Consider the following 24,000-nt stretch of genomic DNA (forward strand, 5'->3'; position numbering starts at 1 on the left):
GGATGAAATTTTACAGTGATTCACACCCACTGGACTTTTAATCTGGTGACCTTTTAGTTAAGAGGGTGTCAGTGGTGAGAGGGGAAAATATGACATAGGCACACTCCTTTTGAGGGTCCTCATGCCATAAACTTGAGTGTGAGCAGCACAAAATCGTGACTGTCCAAATCACTGGGTTTAAAAAGCACCACAGTGGGGAAAAGAAAACAACAGAGTGAGCAGAGTTAGAAAAGAAGGAGCAAAACTCATCAGTGGGACTTACTGGAGTCAGAGCCCTGCCCTGGCAGTAAAAGCCAGCTTCACAGGGCCCACTGGGGCCAGTCTGTCCTGGGCCAGCACAGTAGGAGCCCCGAGCACAGGGGCTGCACCCCGAGGGTCCTGACAGCCCCTGCCTGTCACCAAACGTCCCCTCCGGGCAGGGCTCGGGCTTGGAGCTGCCTTCAGCACAGTAAAAACCCTACAAAACACAGCCAGATCGATCCAATCAAGGCTTTTCTATTCAATAAATCCCATGGAACAGCTTCTTCCATGCAAGCAGGGAAAAACACTCACTGCTGGGCAGGGCTTGGGCTCTGTCAGGGCAGGGGAGTCACAGAAGTGCCCGGCTGGGCTTGGCTTGCAAACCCCTTCTCCCCCCGTGCTGGAGTTATCCCAGAAGCTGCCTGGCTTGCAGGGGAAGGAGAAGGGGAATCCAGTCCCTGGAGGGCACAGGTAGCCAGCTGGGCAATCCCCTGTCTGGGAACAAAACACACACTCAGGCTTGGCTCTTTTCTGTCCAGAGGAGAGGAATCTGTTCAGCTTCACCTGCAGTTTAAATAACCTGGTGTTTCTTCACTGCATGCAAATGGGGTAGGAAAGAAGGGAGGAAAGGGAATTTACACTCTTACCAGTAAAATTCTGACCATGTGGGGTAATTATTGTAGGCAGGGTGGGTTTTGAGTAAAATCTTGGCATTGAGACAAGCCCTGCAAGTTTTGCGTGTGTAGTTTTAGGGAAGATACTCTTCCACACTTGAAGAAAAGCTGTAACTGCAACAGAATTATCACCTTATTCTTCAATAAAACCATGCATTCATCCACGTGGAAGAGAAACCATCTGCATTTTAAAATTTTTTTTAACAGCTATTAATATTTGATGAGTTCATTCTTCCCTGAGACAAAACAGTTGCAATGAAAAATCCCAAAACTCATTAGATGAGGAGCAGCAGCAATTCCTCACCTTTGAACTCTCTTCCCCAGCCTGCACTGACAGGCAGAAGGTAAATTAAAGACAGAAAACATGCACAAAGCACAAAGTTGGCTGCATTAACAGATGCAGACTGGGGTAAGAATTTTGGGGTAAAAATTTAGGGGAAGCTGGGCTGTACTTACAGGGTGAGGAATTCCTGGAGGCTCTGTCCCATCAGTGTAGCAGAACTTCCCTGCAGGGCAGGGTGAGCACCCAGCAGCACTGCTCAGCCCCCTCTGCTCACTATAGGTGCCATTGGGGCAAGGCTGAGCCTGGAAGTGAAATAGCAAAAGGGGCCTTTGACACCCTAAAATGAGTCCTGCAGCCCACAAGGCCAAGGTGCAGCAGTTAAAGCTGTGAAAACAACTCAGAATAATTGTGTTATACTGGTATAATTATCAGAAGTTATCAGAAACTGTTATCCTGATTATTATTATATTATTACATTATTAATAGTTTTGTTTGGGCCAAATACTAAGATCTATGAACACACAAAGAGTGCAGAAATCATTAACAAAATATTATTAGGAAAGATTTTTGTATAGCAATGACCCCAGTCAGAGAGAATGGCGAGTCCCCAGAGCAAAGTCACTTACAGCATCTCCCTGGGGACAGAAATGTCCCCGTGGACAGGCATTGGCAGTGGCATTGGGGACATCAGCCTGTCCCCCCGGGCACAGGAGCCCTGCTGGGCACACCATGGCCAGCAGCATCACCTCCAGGCTGGTGTTCTCACTGGCACAGAAGTGCCCAACTCTGCAGGGTGAGCAGGAGGCTGAGCCTGGCTCCTGGAATGGGAAAGGATCCTGGGTCACTGCTGGAGCACTGTCTTAGGTTGCAATACAAGATGAGACCAGAAGTCTGTATTCTGTCACCATCTGGCTCTGCACACAGCCACCCCAAACTCCCAGACTCATCCCAGTGCCACCCTCAGGGCACTCACAGCCTCCCCTGGGAGCTCCCCCTGTGCCAAAATCCAGATTTGTGCAGCAGGGAGGGCAGGATAAAAGGATTGCTACGTACTGAGAAGTTGCCAGCCCCACAGGGCCGAGGGGTGGCCATGCCCAGCTCAGAGCAGTGATGTCCCCCAGGACAGGGGGAGCAGTCTGCAGCCACCTCTGCTCCAGGGTCCGAGCGAAAGGATCCTCTGGGGAGAAGCACAACACAGAAACTGCCAGACAGAGCCAGGCAAAAAAAAACGAAATGCATTGATGCCTTTTGGGGCTACCTAAAAACCAGAAGCCAGACAAAATTAAGAGATTAAAATCAGATCTATTAATTGAATGATTCAGGTATATTTAGGGCAGACAAAGCCCCCCAGGGGCTGCACCCAAAATGGACAATGGGTCACAGGTTATCACACTTTGATAAGTTTGGGCCATTTGCACATTGGGGGTTAATCTTCCAATTACAGCTTCAGGTAATGAAGTCATTTACCCCAAGTTTGCTCCCCCAACTCACTTTTGTTTCCATCTCTCAGGCCTGAGGCAGTGAAGTGTCCTTGATTGCCAGGCCTGGAGAGGAATTGTTGTGTCTGCCCAAAATGGGAGAGCAGCAGCTCCCACTGGATATGGAGTTTGGAGTTCTACACTAAAGAACTGCAGGGTTACAAATAGATGGAAAATAGAAAAGCTGAAATCCTAAGGCATCAGCACTGCACCTCCATCCTGAATTCCTGGTGCTCTGATTAGAGTAAATGAGCTCTTTCTGCAGCAAAATCCACAAAATTCTGCCAAAACTTGCCTGGACCACCCAGTAATCAAAACCAGAAGAGCCATGAGATGCCACAATCAGACATTCCCCTTGTACCTGCACAGCCCCAGCATTAGCCTGCACTCACAGTGGGCACAGCACTGGTTTGGAGGTGCCAGAGGGGCAGAAGGCTCCTGCAGGGCAGGCAGAGCAATCCTGCACCCTGCCCCTGCCCAGCCTGCTGCTGTAGGTTCCTGCAGGGCAGGGGAACTGTGTGCTTCTCCAGCTGCCTGCCAAGAGAAGGAGAGCACAGATCCACCCCAGGTCTTAATACAGCTTCAAACACAGAAAACAAAGTGTTTGTGGTTTTTTTGGGTTTTTTTTTTTTTTTTTGTTTTTTTTGTTTTTTTTTTTGTTTTTGTTTTTGTTTTTGTTTTTTGTTTTTTGTTTTTTTGGGTTTTTTTTGTGGGTATTAATTGTTTACAAGGTTTGCTCGTAACTTCATATTAAAAAAATCACTGCTCACAGCTCTGATAACAACAAAATATCAGCATTTAGCAGCAATTGTAGAATGCTTGCAGGAAGATTCAAATTTAGAATGGTTGCTTGTAGCAGGTGCTTGATTGGGCATTTTAATTCTTTGCAAATTAAATGGGGGAAAAATGTATAAAATAGCGACTATACAGAACGGACAGTCTATCCATGGTGCAAAAAATATGCTGATAAAGCCAGTGTGGGGTTTTAAAAGAATTCACAAAGCCATAAATTAATAAAATCTCCCCGATTCCCAGGAGAAGCTGCCTACCTTGAGGGCAGTAGTGCCCTGAGCTGCATCTCCCAGTGGGGACTCGGGCTCCAGGCACACAGAACCAGCCCAGGGGGCAGGGAGAGCACTGCTGTGCTGATGCCAGGCTGCTCCTGTTGCTCCAGGTGCCCTGGGCACACCTGAGCTGGGCCGGGGGCTTGGTGCCAGCTGGGCAGTAGTGACCAACTGGGCACGGGCTGGGAGGTTTCTGCTGCCCCCCAGTTCCTGTGGAAACACCAAGGGGAATTTAACAGCAGCAGTGCTGGCTTCACAGCACCCAATCCCCAGAGTTTTCAGCTCTTTGTGAGTTAAGCTCCCCCTCATTTTGTGCCTTTTCTCCGTTTTAAATGGGGTAACAATAACTACTGCCTCTGCTCTATCCCAGAGCTGGTTACTAAAGCAATTATTCACCAACTCCAGTTGGTGTCCCTGCCCAAAGCAGGCGTGGAGATGAAGGTGAAGAGGCCACAAATAAGCTAAAAAACTCAGAAAGCTGTAAAAACTGCCTGCCCTGAGGTCAGGAAGTTAGAACAGCATGGCACAAAGAGAGAATTCAGAGCAAAATTACCTCATCCAGCAGGCACAGAGGGTACTAAAGGGAAACTTTATTTCCCCATTTCCCATTGCTGTGATACCTCACTGATCTGTGTGTTCAGCTCATTTCTGTGCTAAAGCCACATACCTCTGGCACAGACAAATCCTGCAGGGCAGGGCTCACACTGGGACTTGTCAAAGAGGTCCAGGTGGTTGCCAACAGTTCCTGGAGGGCAGGCATTGCTGGGGGCATGGGGGCTGGCAGAGCCCGTGGGACACACGTACCTGAGAACACAGCACAGCTTCTGAGAGCACAGCACAGCTCCTGAGAGCACAGCACCCTGTGCCCTACAGAAATATTGGGTGAAGGATCTGGGGAAAAGCTGAGGTGGCTGCCAGCAACCAATAATGCACAGTTCAAATGAAACTCTGTGAATGGGCTGGGGGTGTAAGGCATTTTAAACCAAAAGTTATTCAGCCAGGTGGCCTGGCTTCACTCTTGGATGGTTTTACCTATTTTGTGAAACTTTCTACCAGGACAGTCTGTGTCACAATGATTTACCAGAAACTGCAATGAAACCTTGGCACAGGGCATGAAGCCACCTGCATCTAAGGGGTGATTTTGTGGTGCTCTTCTGAAATCTGTGCCAACTATTCCACTCTCAGGGACACTTTTAGCTGCTCTTGCAGGTGGCTCCAATTCCCTTCACTCCATTCCATCAGCTGGGAATGGGCAGGGATATTCCCCAGATTTCTAAGGGGTGAAGCTGCTGTGGGTTCCTGGGGGCTGCGTTGGCCTGGGGGGGTTTGATAAATCCTCTGCTGGCAGGAAAGAACCACCCTTGGAGGCAGCAGCAGCACAAAACTGCCCAGCAGGGAGGAAAACAGGAGCACAAAGTGATTCCCATTGGGAGCAGACTCCTCAGCAGGGATGAAGGAGTTTTGGAGGTCACTACCCAGGGGAAAACAGCTCTGAAAGCTGCCAAAATATTCTTGGTGCAAGGAGACAGCAGCACCTCTGTGCCATGTGAGCTGAGGGAAAGGCAAGCAGGAAAAAGGAGAAAAAGCTGCTCAAAGCATAATCTGTGGAGATGAAATAGCTGCACAGACATGAAGTGGGCAGGAAATAATCCAGGCTTACCCTGCTGAGCACTCTGTGTCAGGCTGGGCCAGGCCAGGCTGGGTGCAAGCCCTCCCTGCTGGGCAGGCTCTGCAGTCTGCAGCCTCATCCTGCCCTGGCAGAGGGTTGTGTGTCCCTGGCTGGCAAGGCACTGGGAAACTGGCTCCAGCAGGGCAGAAATACCCAACAGGGCACTTCAAACACAAGCCAGCTCCTAAAGAAAGAGATATTTAAGGTCAGAAAGGGATTATGATCTGCTGAGGTCAGAGCACCCTACAAAATATTTCACCTCAGCTTCCACTTGCAGCAAGGAAATTTGATGGAGGTTCATCCACACCAGGAATAAAGTTTATGCAAAGCCAGGAGGTGGTGGTGTTGGATTAGCTGAATTTAGTCCTGGAAGCACTAAAATCCTCTGCTCTGATAAGAATTGAGGTGTTAAAACACAAACAAACCCATCAGCCTGAACACAGCCTGCGATGCAGGTACGGATAATAATCCCCGTGCTCAGCTGGGAGAGATTTCCAGGAAAATCAGGCTCTTTCCATGTTTAAATTCCATGAATTTCCATGTTTGATGAAGGTGTTTTGCGGGCTGGAGATAAAGTCAGTGCAAAGCTGCTCGAATACAAGCAGCCCAAGCTGTGATCATCCCTAAAATCCCACGTGTTAAACAAAAGATGCTCATGTTTCAAACTAAAGCAAGATCAAGATGTAATAAAACAATGATCCCTGGCTGTTCTTAGCATGTTTAGAAAGTGCATTTCATTAGAAAGCCTTCCCAAATAAAGGAAACACAAATTCAGCTCAGGAGTGCTGCTCTCCTCCTGAGCCAGGCTTTTCTAAAGCAAGTAGAGCAATTCCAGGGGAAGGGAAAATGGAAAATGCCTGAGGATGGAGAACTGCCAAGCTGGACACTGGGCAAAGCTGAGTTTATCAAGCCTCAGTCATGCCTGGTGTGTGTTTGCCTCTGCAGGCTGCAATAGAGCCTCTCAGCCCCCCAAAATATCAGGATTCATTAAATCCAGTCTTCCCCCTCCACAGATTGAAGGCACAGGGCCAGACTGGGATTCCTCAGGGTGCAAAGTGAGTTTTGGGGCGATTTCCCCCTCTGCCTTCCATCCACTTGCTCCCTGTTACCCCTCAGAGAAACTTCATTATTTCCTTCTTACATTTACACCACAGAGGAGCACAAGGCGGGGAAACCTCAGCCGGATGAAACCTGAATTTCTCCAGATTATAAAATTCCCCAACACTGAGCTTAGCTGAACCAACAGACCTGAGGGGGCCGCAAACCCATGGGGTTGTGGGACCCACTCAAAACTCAGCCTTAAGCTGACAAAAGCTTCTTGATGTGGATCAGCACCCCCGGCAAATCCAGCAGGATGATTTTACAGAACCTTGTGGGTATAGGGGCAGAAAATTCCCAGTTCTTGCCTGACTTTCTGGAGATGATGGAGTTCAGAACAGATTGGGCAGTGTGGCTGCACATATGAGATCAGTGAGGGAGCAGATTTACAGGAGAGAATCCCAGCACAGCTTGGGCTGGAAAGGACACTAAAGCTCATCCATCCCACCCCAGTGTCCCAGCAGGGACATTTCCACCATCCCAGGCTGCTCCAGCCTGACCTCAGACACTCTCAGGGCAGCCACAGCTCCTCTGGCTAATCCATGTTATCTCTGTTATCTGTTCTGCAGAACCAGGCTGGACCTGTTGCCGTGCAATAAATGTGACATGAAATTTCAGTTTCACTGGGAAACAAGTTTGTCACACTTGACACACAGCAGTGCAGGGGGTGAGAACAGCAAAACCATCAGGATAGTGAATTTGGAATACCCTGTGGCTTCAGGAATTATCCTGCCTTTACCAAGTGTTTTAGGAGAGGTGACAACATCATTATATAAAGCAGCACAGGCACAGCACAGCAGCTTACATTATTAAACTAAAAGGGTTTTTAAACTCTAATTTACTCTGCAGCTCCCACAATGATTTTGTTTTCAGGTGCCACTGGCCCTGTCTGTTGAATTTGGCTGTCTTGATGAGATGTGAGGTTTGCTCCTTGCTGCATCGTGGAAATGCACTCCTGGTTTTAATTCCAGGAGTGGGTGGAAGGCAGCAATTTCCTTTTGAGCAAAGAAAAATAATTCAACAGTCAAGACACTTTAGCAGCTGAGACATTTGCTGGGAAATAAATGATCAGATAGACAGATATGGCCTGATTTGAGGGAGATAATTATTTTCTTAGCATAGGAGGAGAAGAACCCAAGAGATGCAAAGGGAGACTGAACTCCAGATTTGTGCTCCTGGCTGGGATTTGTGACCCTGGATAAAACATTCTGGGGCCAAGGTTTACTCTGGTGCATTGAGCTCATTCCCTGAATCTCCCTCTATTTTCCTATTTGTACAGTGTTTTTAAGGACAGAGAGGGATGTTTATACCTTTGTGAGAGACACTGAGATTCTCAAACCCAGGCAGAGAGCCTCAGCCACATGTGATTATAAAGCCAGGGATCGCTTTCCATGCCTAGGCAAAGATCAGATTCTAGAAAATACTAACAAACCTCTATTGTTCTGCCTTTTAAACTTAACTTCACCCCAACTAAACTAAAATCTCCTCGCTTTTCCCACATTTCCCCTCATTAGGGTGACTCAGTGCTGTGTGTACAAAACAAAGTTCTACTGGCTTAGAAAACCAAAGCAAAACAAAAATTTTTAGGAGGAAGCATCACAGCTGGAAATCTGGGGAAGCCTTGTTGTGCTGCTGCCTTGCAGCACTTAGAACATTACAAAAATTACAAACTCCTTCACCTGCTTGGGATTTTTAAATTGAAGGGCGGGGCCTCAGCAGCTCCTGAAGGCAGAAATTCCAGTTGTTTTGGTTGATACAATAGAAAAGTTTCCCTAGATTTGTAACCTCATTTCCCTTGGATGCAAGAATGGGATAAGGACTGTTGTGAGTGGACCAAACACAAATAAAGAACTCCTTTCCCAAAGGGGTTCAGCTTTCATTGAGTTCCTCTTCTGTTCCCACTCAGGAGAGAGCTTGGAAAGGAGTCTGTGCTTGAAAAGTTCACTAAGTGTTAAAAAAGTACGTCCTGTGCAAAGCTACTGTTGAAAAAGCTTTAAAAACAGAAAGTTTCTGAGTTTTTCATCACAACTGACCTGCTGGGTAATTTCAGCCAGCCCAAAATTAAAATTTTAGGACACAGACCTGGCAAGCACAAGGAGCTGTTGCTGGCTCTGGGATCTCCCTCCTTGGGCTTGAAGCTCCCAGCTGGGCATGGAGGGACCTGGAGGCCATCAGGACAGAAGTGACCTGGAAAGAATTAAAAAAAAAAATCCCAACAGGCTCAGGCTCAGGCTCTACCTGCCTAAAAATTTCTTCCTTTTGTAAAGCTGAGCTGGCAGAGGAAATTCAAATATTTAACAAAAAATTATGTTTTTAAATTCAAAACATAGAGTGGAATTTCTTGCCAAATTAGTTTTATTAGCATGGTTAGAGTTAATTGTTCTCTCCTTCTACTCCAATTCTTCTGCTGTCTCCAAGATCATGGATATTAAAGATCAGCTGAGGTGTTCTTAATATTTTCCCAAGCACCACATTCTTCTCCCCAGTTCAATACATGATCTTTCACTTAAAATCCTCCTGCCAGTTGTACACTGAGACAAAAAGCTGACATACACCTGGAATTAATTGCTCTTCTCAATTAAGATTTTGCATCATCAGATGATCATCAGATGGTTTCCTAAACTACAGATGGATGTATGACGAGAAAAAGATAGCAGGATTAACTGCCCCACTATGCTGAAATCCATCACTGTTCACTTCTCTCACACAGAAAACACTAAATGCACAGATTATGTGTCATTAAAATCAGTCAAAGCATGGAAAAGAACATCTCAGACTGGTGAAGGAATCCCAACTCCTTATCACCTCAGGGCTTTGGGCTGGGATTTTAGAACAGTGAATTCCAGCATGGGATAGGCTGTGTTTGTACTGAACCCCATAACACAAATCCTGTTTCTATTCCCTCCCCTGTGTTTTATGACTGAACCACTGAGATCCTGATCTCTTTAGCTTCTCCACTCACCCTTTTTCTGGACAGCAAGTGAGATACCCAGAGCACAGGAATTGATTATTTAATAGGAGGGGCTCAAATTACAGACATCAGAATTGAGTTCCTGAGCTTGGTTACTCTGCAGGAGGCACCCAGAGCTGCTGCTGGAATCATCTGTGGCAATCCAGGGCTTGGAGGAGAGGGAACAGCACTGGGATTGCCAACTGCTGATCCTTTTACCAGCTCTAGCTACACCCTACTCTCCAGCAGGCTTCTCCCCAGGGCTCAGGTGGGCTGGAAATGGGGATTAATCTGAGGCTGTGTGCAGGGAATGCTTGGTGAAACTGCTGCTCCCTTAGCCCCAAACTTCCCTCCCCAGGGGCTGCATTGAAGGACAGGACAGGATTTTTATGGAGGGATAACTCACAGGAAACAAGCACAAAGAATAAACTCTTCTTGGACTACCAAATCCTCACTGGGTTTATGCTCATTGCCTGGGACATGCCAGGATTTTAATTCTCTTTTCTTAGGGAAACCATGGCCCATGGCTGGAAGGTTTCTCCCACCCTCTTGCTGAAGAGTCAGAATTTCAAGAGGCAATGGTTTTGCAACAAAACCTTCTCAGTCTATTCCCCTGCTGCCTCATCTTGCATCTCAGGGACACCCTCAACAGCACACAGTAATTTCCTCAACATGGGCTTGTTTGGGTTTATTTGAGAGTGTGGAGCAGAAAGGGAAATTAGGTGGGAAAATCAGTGTTCCCCTCTTTGGTTCTTAATGCCTACAGCTCTCACAATAAATGGAACTCGTGATAGCCAGTGAATCAAGGCCTGGAGAGGAGGGAGCTCTGACTGTATGTAAATCAATTTTACAGATGATCAGTTAAGAAGCAGAGTGAGAGCTCTGCTCTGTGTGAGAACAGAACCCAAAAGCTTCTCTCATTGCTCAGCAACATTTGCACACCCTGGTTTCCATCCTGGGGCTGCATCAGCTGCACATCTCCCAAAAACTCTCAAAACCAGCTGTGATCCTTGGTGTTCTCTCACTTTCTGCAGCTGCTTTGTCTCAGGAATTAATTTTAACCTCCAGTTTTACCATAACACAAGGAGCCTCTCTCTCTTTCACTAAGTCATGGAAGTGTTAACAAAGGAAAATGCCACAGTCTCCCTAACTTCAGTGTTTTAATGAGCCCAGAAGAGCCCTGTGAGATGTATTTACCTGCTGGGCAGGGCTGGCAGGGCCTGGTGTCTTCAGCTGAGAGGGAAGCAGGAGTGCAGGAGACACAGAGGGTGCGACTGGGGTTAGGCTGCTGATCTGCTGAACAGTGCTGAGGGAAAAAACACCAATTCACAGCAGGGAAAGGGTTAATTTGGGCCCAAAAGCAGTGTCCCAGGGAGGTCTGAGTCAGGAAAAAACCCCATTACTGCATTTTTTTTCTCTGCCTTGCACTGTTTCAACTCTATCCTCTGCTGATAATTTCTAGATGCAAAAATGGAACCTCAGTCTCCAAGTGTGAGTGCTCATTTGAAGGTTTCCATGGTGGCAGGAAAGCTGAGCTCTAACGTTGCCAGAATTCAGATGGAAAGTATTTATTTCTTTTAATAGAAGGATATTTGTGTCAGGAAAAGGTTCTTTCCCCAGGGGGTGCTGGGCACTGCACTGGGACTTTTGGGCCAGGAGTTGGAATGGATTTTCCTGGTGGGTCCCCGAGCTCCAGGAGGGGTTGGACACCACTGCCAGGGATGTGTAGGGTGGGATCTGGAGCGTCCTGTACAGGACCAGGAGTTAAATTAATGATCCCTGTGGGTCCCAGAGCTCCAGGATTTGGATTTGGACATCACTGTCAGGGATGCTCAGGGTGGGATTTTGGGGTGTCCTGTACAGGACCAGGAGTTAAGCTGACAATCCCTGTGGGTTCCAGAGCTCCAGGAGAGATTGGACACCACTCCCAGGGATACTCAGGATGGGATTATTGGGCCAGGAGTTGAATTGATGATCCCTGTGGGTCCCAGAGCTCCAGGAGCATTTGGACACCACTCCCATGGATGCTCAGGGTGGGATTTTGGGATGTTTGTGAAGGCCAGGAGCTGGCTTTGACAATCCTGATGGATCTATTCCGGCTCAAAATATTCTGTAACACTCTGAGTCTTAGACCCACATCATGAACACTTTTCTCTGATGAATCAAGACCTGTGAATGATGTTATTCCCCCCGAGCAGGGCCCCTGGGACATACTCCCCTGAAGATAAAGAAACCTCTGAAGAGGATGCCCCTCCTTTCCTTATCTAAACTTTTGTTATCTTTTAGTATTCCTGTTGGTATCTAAGTGACTGGGGTTTTTTTACTTAGAATTTTAAGGTAATTGGATAGTTTGTAACTTGTAGTTTTTATTGGTTGGAAACTCAATCCTTTAGAAAGCTATAAAAACCCTTTGTTTATTTCTCTGAAGGGGTCTGCATGCAAAATCCGATTACACTGTATAACAATCTTTGGAACTTCTGCAGCAAGGTGTCGGAGTCTTTCAGCTGGCTTTGTAACTGTACTGCATCAATGACTTTTCCGAGCTATCCGGACTTGTAGCTAAAAAAGGCTAGAAAACCCCATCCAGCCCTTACAAAGACCCACACACTGCTGTTAACCCAGGGGACTCTTTCCTGCCAAGGCCTCCAGCGTGTCAGAGGAGCAGGCAGGTGCCCCTGGAGAGGGAGTTTCTCCTGTACCTGAGCGCTGTGTCCGTCGGGGCAGGCGTGGCCCTCGGGGCACTCCCTGCAGCCCAGCTGGCCCTCGGGCGAGTGCTGGCCCGGCTGGCAGCTCCTCTGGGAGCCCGTGCTGGGGTCACAGGAGAAGCCCTGGGGACACGGCCGGCAGCCAGCCCTGCTCTCCAGGCTCAGGTGGCCGTAGGGGCAAACCTGCAACAACAACACAAACAGAGTTTACACCAATAATGCAAATAAACAGCTCCGTGGATCCCCAGATGTTGGAGTCGGTGAGTTAGGGGATTCTCTGAATCCTCCAAGGATTAATCAAGGTGCAGGGATTGAGTTAAAGCCTTTGGATGGATTTAAGTGTTTTAAGCCACTTATACATAGAGTAGAACTAAGTCAGTAAGTTTTAGTAGGAGCTGTAGTGCTTTTAGTAAGTAAAAGGTCTGGATTCCACAGTAGTAGCTTGAGTTCTAGTGAAGGCTGAAACATACTGACATCTTCAGTAGAGGCTCCAGGCCCACAGCTATAGACAGGACTTAGACATAATAGAGCTACAGTAAGAATGTTGCTGGCATTTCTTGATAGAACAAGATAGAGTGTATGTGTAGCTTAAATGTAACCTGGTGTGCTAAGAAATGAGGATTCTAATACGTTAAGGAGTGGTGGTCCGAGCTTGCATATTAGCTTGTTGGAAAAATCCTATATAAGAGTTTGTATTGAGGAGAGTTAGTGCTTGTGCCTTTTGCCTTTCTGCTTTGCTGCCATTGCTTTTCCAGCCCTCAACACCCGAGAAGAAGACAGGAGCTGCTGCACCAGGACCTTCAGGAACAGCTTCTGCTCTAACTTGGGACTCCAAACTAAACTTAGTAAGGATTTTGATGTCTGTGACAGTGCCTTGGAGACTGATGTTCTTCTGCAACAAATAATCTTTTTAGCAACTATTACCTGCTTGCTTTTTTAGAAAACTACCCGACTAAGTTTGTGCTTAGAGCACAGGAGGTGGTAACCTCACACCCAGCTCTGGTGGCAGGAAGGATCTTGGATAATTTTCACTTCTCAGATCAGGAAGGACTTTGAGACACTTTGAGGACTTTGAGCACATCCAGAGGAGGCAACAAGGGTGGTGAGGGGCTCGGAACACAAACCCTGTGGGGAACGACTGAGGGAGCTGGAAAGGATTAGGATTTGACATGAAAGTCTCACAGATTTGTATGTATAACAGAAAGATCTTTGAATGTAGAATCTGAAGAAGGAATAGAAATTATAGAAAATAGAAAACAGAAAAATAGAAGATAGAAATGATGGTTTTGATATAGAAGAGAAGAATTGCTGAGCCAGTCTTAGTGGATAACTAGAAAGCAAAGAGCAAGTGACTTGGAAGGGGCTTTTATGACTCTGGGCAAAGGATAAATCCACCTCAAACAAAAGATGTTTTTACCAAGCAAAAAGATTTTCACAAGCAAACAAAAATGCAATGTTGCAGGTAGAAAGAAAGGTCTTGAAAATTTCCACTAGAAGAAAACTGAAAAACAACTTCTAGCTTAAACTGGAACACACTAATTTTTTGTGATTGGAAAATAGTAACATACATATGGTAATGTTAGTAGTTAGGATAGGCTACAGGTAATAGTAAAGATATTTATTGGTCGTCATGTTCTAAAATGCTCTGCAATGAAAAGTAAATAATGCATTGTAACCAGAACTAGAGTCAGCTTCAGACAAACCCACAGCTGTGGCTAAAAAAGCTGTGAGCTGGGCTCTTGTCACTCACAACCTGTGAATTGCTGTATCCTCTGGATACAATAAACAGCATTTTAAATGAGAAATAAATTGCTGCATCATTTGGATACAATACACAGCATTTTAAAGAGCCACCTGGAACCCCACATCCCTCATTTCTTACAGCTGAGGGTGTTTATCCTGGAGAAAAGGAGACTCAGAGTGACCTTATCACTCTCACAGCTCCCTGAAAGGTGGCTGTGCTCAGGTGGGGGTGGTCTCTCTTCAGGCAGCACTTGACTGAACCAGAGGACACAGCCTTAAGGTGCTCCAAGGGAAATTTAGGTTGGATATTGGGAAAAAAATAGTCCCAGAAAGAATAATAAAATATTGTAATGTTTTGCCTGGGGAAGTGGTGGAGTCACTATCCCTGGATGTGTTTAAAAAAAGTCTGGATGTGGCACTCGGTGTCATGGTCTAGTTGAGATGTTGGGGCATGGGTTGGACTCAGTCTTGATGGTCTCTTCCAACCTGGTGATTCTGTGATTTCTGTGAATTCTGTGATTTCTGTGAATTTTCAGCCTCTCAGAGCTCCCCACAGGAGCTTTTTCCATCTGCACAGAGGCAGAGCTCCTTGCTGGACACCTGCAGGCACAACCTGCTTTCAGGGATTTCCTGATTTCCTGAAAAACTTCAGAGCAGGCTGCAAAAATCTGAGGAGAAGCCCGAGATCAGATGATTCACAATATATGAGAGTAGAAACGAAAAGAATTTGACTTGTTTGCTGTTTTCAGCTCACCTGGCAGGCTGAGAGGTTTCCCTGAGCAGTCAGTTCATTGGCAGTTCCCAGGGGGCATTTCCTTGGAGCTGCTCGGCCTCCAGGGCAGCTGGATCAAAAATGATGATGTCATAAAATTAAATTCTTTAATTCCTTTTGAGTTCCATCCCCAATCAGCCAATGTAGGGGTTGTGTAAATACAAGAACATCCCCCTTCTCTCACTGCTTAAAAAAACCAAAAAGTTTTTAGCCACAGAACCATAGATTTTAACCCAAATACAGTGATTTTCCTGCTCAGCTGATTATTCACATATTAAAAATTTACATTATATTGGGGTTTTTTGTGCCTCACCTCCAGCCCTGCATTCCAACTCCTAGAATATTCAGAATGTCAGATGCCCTGAGTGTTTCACTCTTGTTTTTTCAGGGGACTTACTAGAAGCCTACTGGGCACTCCAGGCAGTTGCCAGCTGTGTAATAATATCCAGGCCTGCAGTCTATGAGGCAGTGGCTCTGGCAGTCCAGGCTGCAGTCAGCTGAGAGGGAAGAGACCCCTGGAAAAAAAAAACAAAAACAAATACATTTAAGGTACAATTTTTCAAGACTCCAAGCTAAACAGCCACTTATTATCACTCCATGATGCAATATCACTGCCTGTTATCACACTCAGTCTGAAGTGCTGATGGCTAAAATTAAGAAAATTTTCAAATCTGCTCCCTTACAGATTTCTAAGTAAATTTTCTAAGCACAAAATCCTGGGGGAAATCCCAGTTTCAGATGTTTTATCAAACTAAACCATTCACCTCTGGAAAAGGCAGCAGGGAGCCTTTCCCATGCCTTTCTCAGCTTTAGGAAAAGTCTTGTTTTGTGTGCCTGGAAGCTGAAAGCCTCAGTTTTCAGGAGAGTGCAAACAGCACAGATGGAAATGGCCAAGGGATAAAGGAGGTGCTGTGTATTTTGTAATTTCAGAATTTCAACCAAATACTGCTTTTTCTTCTCTATTTCAGATGTTAAATCCACACAGTAAAGACAAATTTACCCATCTCTCTTCAAGAAATCTCCTGATATCTCATTCTGTGGGAGAAAGGTGAAAAATTCATCAAAAAGAGGAAGACACCTGAAAGCTGAACTGAAAACTCTGAACAAACACTGAATTATCTCCCTTTTTCCATTTCTTGTTATGAGATTCAGATTCTGTCATGCCTCTATCCCAATGAATTGCTTTGGGTTCCTAAAAAGATTGTGAAGCCACACTTTATGACCAAAATGAGCTAAAAACTGCCATCTTTAATGCTGTCTAGCTTTGACAAGGAAACAACATCAACAACAATTAAAAACAAAGACAAAACAAAACAAAGAAAACCTCAAACAAAACAAACCAGAACAAAATAAAAACAGCAAAAAACCAAACCAACAAAAACAACCCAACAAACAAACATACACAAAAAACCAAAAACAATCCAACAAAAAAACAAAAAAACAAAAAAACAAAAAAACAAAAACAAACAAACAAACAAACAAAAAAACAACAAAAAAAAACCCCAAAAAAAACCAAAAAACAAAACAGCAAACCAACAAAAAAAAAAAAATCAGCAAAACAAATCAAAAATGAAGTTTTTTTGTACAAAAATCACCCACTCACCTCTGAGGAAGGTCATCAGGCTCCAGAACAAAATCAACCAACTCAAAGCCTGAGCCATGGGAGCTTGTGAGCAGTTCCTAAAAAAAAAAAAAAAAGAAAAGCTCTGAGCTTCTTTGAGAGCTTCTTTGGCAGCTGGTGCTGCCTCTGTGGAGGCTCAGGGTAACCCAACCCCTTCCAGGTAATCACTTTCCAACCAGCCCAAATGAAATGGAAACCGAGCTGCAGAAAGAGGAGATGGACAAAGAGTTCACCCCAGGGGAGCTGCCTGCAGCTCTGCCGAGGTTAAAGTGAGAGAAAACTCCTTTAAACGGGAGATAACGATCACCCCTGGAGCATCCACGGGGAAAACTGAAAGTCCACTTGTCAGCATCTCACAGATCTGTGTGGCTGCCCAAAATCACCCCGGGGAAAGGGCCCTGCAGGGTCACAGGTGCCTTTTTTCCCTTCCACACCCAGGTGAAACACTGCAGGTGAAACAAACATTGCAGGTGAAGCACTCCCTGTTTCCCAGCTGTTTGCTCTGCATTTTTCCCTGCAAGCTGAAGGCCCAGATGAGCTCCTATTAAAGCAGGATTCTCCCTTGGAGTGTTCACTATTCACTCATATTTCCCTTTCTGAGGTAACTCTTTGATGATGCTGGGCACTGGGAGGAAGGAGCTCTTCCAAGTTTTGTGGAATCCCAGAATGGTTTGGGTTGGAAGGGGAATTAAAGATCAGCCCCACCCCACACTTCCCACTGTTCCAGGCTGCTCCAAATTCCATCCAGCCTGGCCTTGGACACTGCCAGGGATCCAGGGGCAGCCAGAGCAGCTCTGAGAATTCCATCCCAGCCCCTCACCACCCTCACAGGGAGAAATTTCTTCCCCATATCCCATCTAAACCTTCTCCCTTCCACTCTGAAGCCATTGCCCCTTGTCTGATGACTTCTGACCTTTAGAATTTGGAGCAAAAATTGAATTGTTCATTATCCTTGAACTTGTCCCCTGGTGCAGGTGGTGGAGAACATTTCCAGGCAGGAGGGAAAGCTCTGACCACCACATCATGTCCACACCTCTCTTCCCACCCAGCAAAGTACCATCTGTTGCACTTTTAAAAGTCTTCAATTAAACTCCTCCAGCAGAACTCAGATGTGTCTTTTCTTCCTATTGTACAGCTATTCCTGAAAATCTCTGCAATTATCTTTTATTACAGGCAAGAATTGCCAATTAAAACCTAATCAGCACAGTGTAAAGGCAGGCACCAGGCCAAGTGCTTCCTTCTCATTTTCGACCTGCTTGACCCTTGTACTTCAGGAAGTTCACAAAGGATGGGAGATGCAATAGGAGGTAGAAGAGATAAGAGGAAGGGTTTGATTTGCTTTCTCCAGTTTCCAGTTCCCCAGTTAACTATGGAATACTCAGATTTATGCAGAGATAGCTCAGGGGTCAGATTCCCTCCTGTTGCACTGCCGAGTTCTCAGATCTGTGCAGAGAGAATTCACGGGTCACATTCCCTCCTGTGGCACGTACTGAGGCATGGGGAAGGGTCAGCTGTTTAATTGTGGTCTTATTTGTGGGACGAAATGCTGGCTTGTCCTTCTTCTGATCAGCCACTGGAGCTCTGGGGGGCCCTGACTTGGATGTCACACCCTTATCTGGGATAGCACCCAGGGAATTCCCAATTCCCAGCACAAAACCTCTCACAGCGGTCCTGATCCTCTTCATTCACATCCACTTCCAGTGCAGTCAGCAGCAATGAAGATCTGCCCTGATTGCTTCTCCTCAAGCACAGAATCCAAGCCCTGTGAGGCAGCAGCGACCTGGGACTCGCTCCAGGATTTTGGGATTTGCTTCCACACAGCAGAAGCAGCAGCATTCATCCCAAACATCTCCAACCCCTCCACTTCACACTGAGCTTTCTCTTCCTGGCTATAAAGAAAAGCTGCTCTGATTTCATCCTCTTCTGTCTGCAAACAAATGGACACAGATTGAATTATAAACCAATCCACAGGCATGGAATGTGGCTCCAGCAAGGAAAATAAATTGGAATGTCTTCTTCTCCGTGCAGGTGTTGGAGGATGACCAAGGATCAGCATATTCATCCCTCTGGGATACAAACAGCTCAGCTCCCAGCACTGACACATTCATCTCTCCTCTGGATTTTGCTCCTGCTGCCCTGACTGTGTCTGGAAAGCTCTGACTTTTCCTGAACTCTTTGGTCAATGCTAAAGGAACCAGGCAGCCCTGAAATATTTAGAGTCCTTCACCATTTTTCTTGATTTGACCCCCAAAAAATTCATTCTGTTCAGCTCAGTGGCACCTCCCAGGTGTGGAACCAGCAGCACTCCAAGGGCAGGAATTCCTCAGAGCAAGAACTTTGGATGTGAGCACACTGGAAGGGACAGGAATGACCTGGAACCTCGCAGGGAGCTTCAATCACTCGCCCTGAAATTGGTTTCCATTTCCACACAGGCAATTTTCCTCAGCCATCAAACCTGATAAAATATCCCTTTCCTAAATAAAAAATATGCAAATGCCCCAAATTGCACATCTCATTTCACCCACAGCAAGTGTGAAGGTGAAAAGGGGAAGTGGGGAAAGGACAGAGACAGCTCAAAACTGGGGGAAAAGCAGGAGCTAGAAATCATATTGGGAATGATTTCATTACTTGTTTATATAGAAAGAAATTTCAGCAGCACCAACAGCTCACAGTGATTTCAAAACAAAAGGAAAAATCTGATTTGGAATCAAAACTTCTTGTGCACCAGCAGGAAGGACATTTCAACTTCAAGCCACTGTTTTTTCGGATGAAATGACAGGAATGACAGTGATGGGTGAAGGTGGAGCCTCCCCTCCCTGGCTTCCCTCTCACTTTTCCTCCTTTTTTTCATTCTTTTTATTACACAGACAGATTTCTGTGATTAATACATTAAAATTCCCCTTTTAAGGCTGCAAAGACAGGGCTACATCTTTCCTGCAGGCATTTGTGTAAATACACACCCCCTTCATAAAAAAATAACTCTGCAAGCTAATGACACCTATAAAACACATTGATAATTCACTATGGGATTTTGGGCAGCTCCAGTGCTTCCCATATGTTCACCCCAATGACCTGGAGAGAAAAAAATGTGAAAATATCACAATATAACACCATTTATTGATGCAAAACCCTCCAGATTTTCTGAGAGGTGTTGCAGTGATACAGAGGCCACTTTCCTGTTGGGCAGTCCTAGAGCAAGTTGGGAAAAGAGGACAAAAAAAGCAGATTTAATATGATTTTTAAAAAAATAAAAAAAAAAAAAGTCAGGGATGTTTTGGGTTGGAAACGACCTGAGAGATCATTTGATTTCAAGCCCTTGACCTGAGGGTGGCATGAGCAGGATGCCAACACACACCCAAGATGTAAATGGAAGTTTTTCCCCTTGTGGAATAAACTGCAGCAGTGTAAAATCCCAGCACTTTATTACTCGTGTTAAACTCCATCCTTACTAAGCTTGCACAGTTAAATACTGAATTTACAAAGACAATACACGATGTAGAGGAAAAAATAAATGTTGTAACACAGAAAATCAGAGCTTCAGGAAAGTTCAGATAAAGATGAAGCAGAGCTTTCTCCAGCAGCACAGTATGGAAAGCTGATGGAAATGGGGAGGAAAAAAAAACACAGGGGGGAATTGTAGATCCAGAGAATCCAACAGCAAAACATTCCCGGATTTCCACAGGGCTGAGGTTTGACACAACACTGATATAACCTCTATCAGATGTATTCCCTTTAAACCCAGCTTTGACAGAGAGTGGTGCAACACACAGCAAATAAAATTTGCTGTAGCACCAAATCCTCCCAGCAGGGCAATGCAGCACAGACGGACAGAGGCACTCAGTGAGAGTGGGGCTGGGCAGAGCTGAGCCAGCCCCAGGTGCTCATAGCTCCAGCGCCAAAAGCTGCTAACTGCTCTCGTTAATCCTCTCAGACAGGCAAAGTCTCCCTCGGTTTGCTTCACACCTGTTGATGGATCAATTCTGCCTCCTGCCCCACTGCAAATCGAGCTTTGTTAAACACTCCAAGTGCTGTTCATGACACCAGAGCATTTATCCCACTTGGCTGTGAGCAGGGGGAGCAGAAAATTCTTCTTTTCTAAAAAAGAGACAATGAAAATCCTTCTTTTCTGAAAAAAAAAGATAATGAAAATTCTTCTTTTATGGAATGGGCAAACCAGACTGACCCTTCCTTGGTGCAGCCTCCCAGAAATTTGGATTTCCCTCTGCTAAAGCTGAAACACAGCCAAGGCCACCGTCCCTGGATGTTGTCACAGGCAACACTTCCAAAATTGTATAAATCCCACTTCAACAAAGGATGTATTTCTGTTGGTGCCACCTGAGCCTCAGAAGATTCAAGCAACATTTGTTAAACTGATCATGTAATTATACTGCAATTAATGAAAAGTGCACAGAGATACTGCTGAAAATCTCATATTTCTTCATGTTATCCTTCATGAGGAGGGCAGGAAAATTCGGTCCGTTTTGATCCCTGCTTCCCATAACCATTGACATCCAGTTGTGCCCAGCAGCAATTATAACTCTTGGTGTCTTACAGCTTCTGAGTCTGATTGACATCCCTGATCTGCTGTCAAAAAGCACAACTGAAATCTGAAATCCCCCCCAGCAGCTGATACTGCCCTCAGCTCCCACTGCTAGAAAGCTCAGGGGGATAAATATGGTTTGTGCATCACTGGAAAATAAATAAATAGTCAAAAATGGCATCATTGATGTTGGTTCCACACTAGTGATGTTGAATCCTCCACTACAGCAGGAGGATTGGATCATAAAACCTTCAAAAAACAGAAACAGGGCCAGTGCTTTGCTCCGTAACTAAGCCGGTGCTGAAAGAGCTGGAGGAAGCAAGGGAAATGTGCAGTGTTTGCCAAAGGGAGCAAGGGAGGCATTTTTTGGGCATGGAGAGTGATAAGCTGGGCTGGCTCCAGCTCTGCTGCCTGCCAGGACAGTCCAGGCTGGAATGAGAGCAGCAGCACAGCCAAAATTTTGGAGATCCACCACAGGAATTCTTGCAGCTTCTTGATAAAACCTCTCAATCCCTGCTCAGACCCTGTGGCCAGGGGTTTGGTTCTCCCTGAGCAGGCTCCAAAGGCCCCAATCCTTTGCTTCTCCTGTCCAAGCTGAGGCCTGGGAATTCCCTGGGATGAGCACTGGGATTGTGTCAGGCAGCAGTGGCCAGGTCTGACACCAGGCACAGCAAAACGAACAGTGCTGGAGGGCACCTCCAAACCTCGCACAGCTCAGCATCAAGGAAAGGCTGAACTGACCAAGCCAGCTGAAATACCAGCTGTGAATCCTGGACACAAGGATTCACCCCTTCGCAGCTCCTATAAGGCTGGGATAATAAACCACATCATGTCACTGAAGGAGTTCCTGCTCATTTATTCCCCATTTCATATTTACATCCCAGAGTATTCTGTTACTGCTGTTTGCAATAAACCAAATTTATGGGATGGAACCCCTGGCCTGGTTTGAAAGACAGGTGTCTGCTAAGGTAGGAGCCTCTCTTTGAAATGGAGAATGGAAACCCCCTCACTCCCTCCAAATTATTATAATTTTGAAATTAAGGGGCTCTCAGGCAAAGATATGGGAATTAGGAATAATAGTTCTTTACTAGGAAAATTAAAATAGAAATGCAGTATCACAAAGAACAATCCCAACCCTGCCAGAGTCAGAATCCAAGCTGACACCCGTCAGTCAGTCAGGGTGTTGGCACAGTCCCATTCAATGGTGGCTGCATCCTCCTGCAGGGGCAGATGTGGTTCAGCTGGAGCAGTGCTCCTGGAGAACGTGCAGTTTCCTCTGAAGCTCCAGGGATGATGTGGAAAGGTCTGGTTTTCCTCTGGAATCCAGTGGAAAGAAGGTCCCTTGGTGTCCAAAATGTCAGTTTTTATCTGGGTAGGAAAGGCTTGGCTCCTCCCCTGGCTGGAGCATCTCCCAGTGGGATGATGGAATTTTATCAGTCATGCCCTGGGACTCAATGGCCATTAACAGGAGATATCTCCTGGAGGGAGGATGGGCTGTGGGATTGCCCATTAGCAGAGGGTATCTCCCACAGAGAAAAGGATCATTGCACCTGGTTTCAGCAGTGATAGAATACACACTTTTGGGCACATCTTGTATTGCAACCTAAACCAAAACCCCATCCCCAGCTTCAAATAAAGGAGCATTCCCCAACCCTGTGAAAACAAACAAACAAACAAACAAACAAACAAACCCAAAAACAAACAAACAAACAAACAAAACAAAACAAAAAAACAAACAAACAAACAAACAAACAAAAAAACAAAAAACAAAAAACAAAAAAAAAAACAAAAAAAAACAAAAAACAACAACAACAAAAAAAAAACTTTAAATTTTGTTGCCGAACTGTAGCATGGAATGGGGGAATTATTTTGGCTTGACTTTTATTTTTAAACAATAAAAACTTGCTCATGTGGAAAACTGGAGCAGATGAATAAGTGAAACACCCCCAAAACTGGCCCTTGAAAAATTCTTCATCCTGAATTATAGAAAAAAAAAATGAAAGGAATTAGACCTACACAGTTATTCTACTTCCATCACAAGAGATATTTGCATGCTGCAGTACGCAGATGGACTCAACCCATGGGGAAGTAAAATGGGCAAAATAAACAGCAGGGGTGTAAAAAAGCATGGATCCATTTTACCCAAGTCCATCAGACGTCTGCAAATACAGAGGTTTTATGCACTGCTGAAGGAATATTTCAGTTGTAGATAAGGAATTTTACCTGGGTGTGGATTGTCATAGTCTGGCTCCACTGGGCTGCATTTTATTCAGAAATAATGGAAGAAAAATGGAAATAAATCTGGAAACACCACCCTGGAAAACAGATAGGGAATATGTCTGTAAATTCTTTTCTTCTGTGCAGCACTAGAAACAGGTATAGAAGATAATCCAGGAAAATGTGGCTACATTGTAGGAAAACCCAAGAATGGAGTAGGGATGGAGCAGGAGCACCAGGGTGAAAATATGACAGCCAGGGTATTTTTTCTCTTCCCAACAAAGGGTTGGAACCCCAGGAGGCTCTGAAGTCTATAAATACCAACAGGAACTTTGATGCTGTACCTTTGATTTAATCACAGAATCCTTCAGTTTAGAAAAGACCTCACAGAGCATTGAGTCCTCAACCTCAAAACACAAAAAACCTCTCACATCACCCAAAAACTGGAGTCCAGATAACTCAACCCTTTCCACAGACTGATAAATTAGCACATAGTGCAGAAATATCACGAGTTTAAAGGCTCCAACCAGCACCAGATCTTCTTTTGAGAGACCCTGCTCTGCATTTTATTGGCAAACCAAACTGCTGCCACAGCAGAAAAGCAGAGGTAGCTGCTGACTCCAACAAAATTGCACTTTAATTTCAAAGTGCCCCCCGCCACTGACATTATTTATTTGCCTCATTTCTTAATTACTAAAATCACAGGAGTAGGAACAAAACAAAGGCATCAGCATAACCAGCACGGATTTAAATATAGCTTTGTGTGTGGCACTGACCCTTCAAAAACGCCTCTCCTTGCAAGGGACAGAAAAGTTTAAAGCCTCATACATCCTCTCAAAACCAGGATCAATTCTGTCAGCCAGCAGCAGCAAAAGTAACCCTTTTTAAGCCCTGCCAAGACCTTGCAGGAGATTTTAGCAGGGAAATTGTTCTGTGGCAGAAGTCT

The 24,000-nt window shown here is 45.4% G+C and overlaps 1 protein-coding gene across 1 annotated transcript; it reads right to left on the reverse strand.

The window, feature by feature from the left end:
• Window positions 1-2,629: 2,629 nt before the first annotated feature.
• LOC130262573 (multiple epidermal growth factor-like domains protein 11) lies at window positions 2,630-16,325 on the reverse strand. Its single transcript, XM_056509863.1, has 10 exons — window positions 16,280-16,325; window positions 15,074-15,191; window positions 14,659-14,746; window positions 12,156-12,344; window positions 10,654-10,762; window positions 8,589-8,693; window positions 5,400-5,592; window positions 4,407-4,543; window positions 3,725-3,949; window positions 2,630-3,209 (listed from the first exon to the last, which is right to left on the reverse strand). The coding sequence occupies exons 1-10, from the start codon at window positions 16,293-16,295 to the stop codon at window positions 3,064-3,066; spliced, it is 1,326 nt and encodes a 441-aa protein (XP_056365838.1). The 5' UTR covers window positions 16,296-16,325; the 3' UTR covers window positions 2,630-3,063.
• Between the last annotated feature and the right edge of the window lie 7,675 nt (window positions 16,326-24,000).

This window comes from Oenanthe melanoleuca, chromosome 24 (genome assembly GCF_029582105.1).
Source record: "Oenanthe melanoleuca isolate GR-GAL-2019-014 chromosome 24, OMel1.0, whole genome shotgun sequence".
NCBI lineage: Eukaryota > Metazoa > Chordata > Aves > Passeriformes > Muscicapidae > Oenanthe > Oenanthe melanoleuca.

Bases quoted from the DNA above. Each gene is read 5' to 3' on its own strand.
- LOC130262573 (XM_056509863.1), bottom strand. The intron at 10,763-12,155 runs GTACAGGAGAAA...TTTTTCCCTCAG, and splicing joins CCGACGGACACAGCGCTCAG to CACTGTTCAGCAGATCAGCA. The intron at 5,593-8,588 runs GTCTGTGTCCTA...CTCTTTCTTTAG, and splicing joins CAGCTCCTTGTGCTTGCCAG to GAGCTGGCTTGTGTTTGAAG.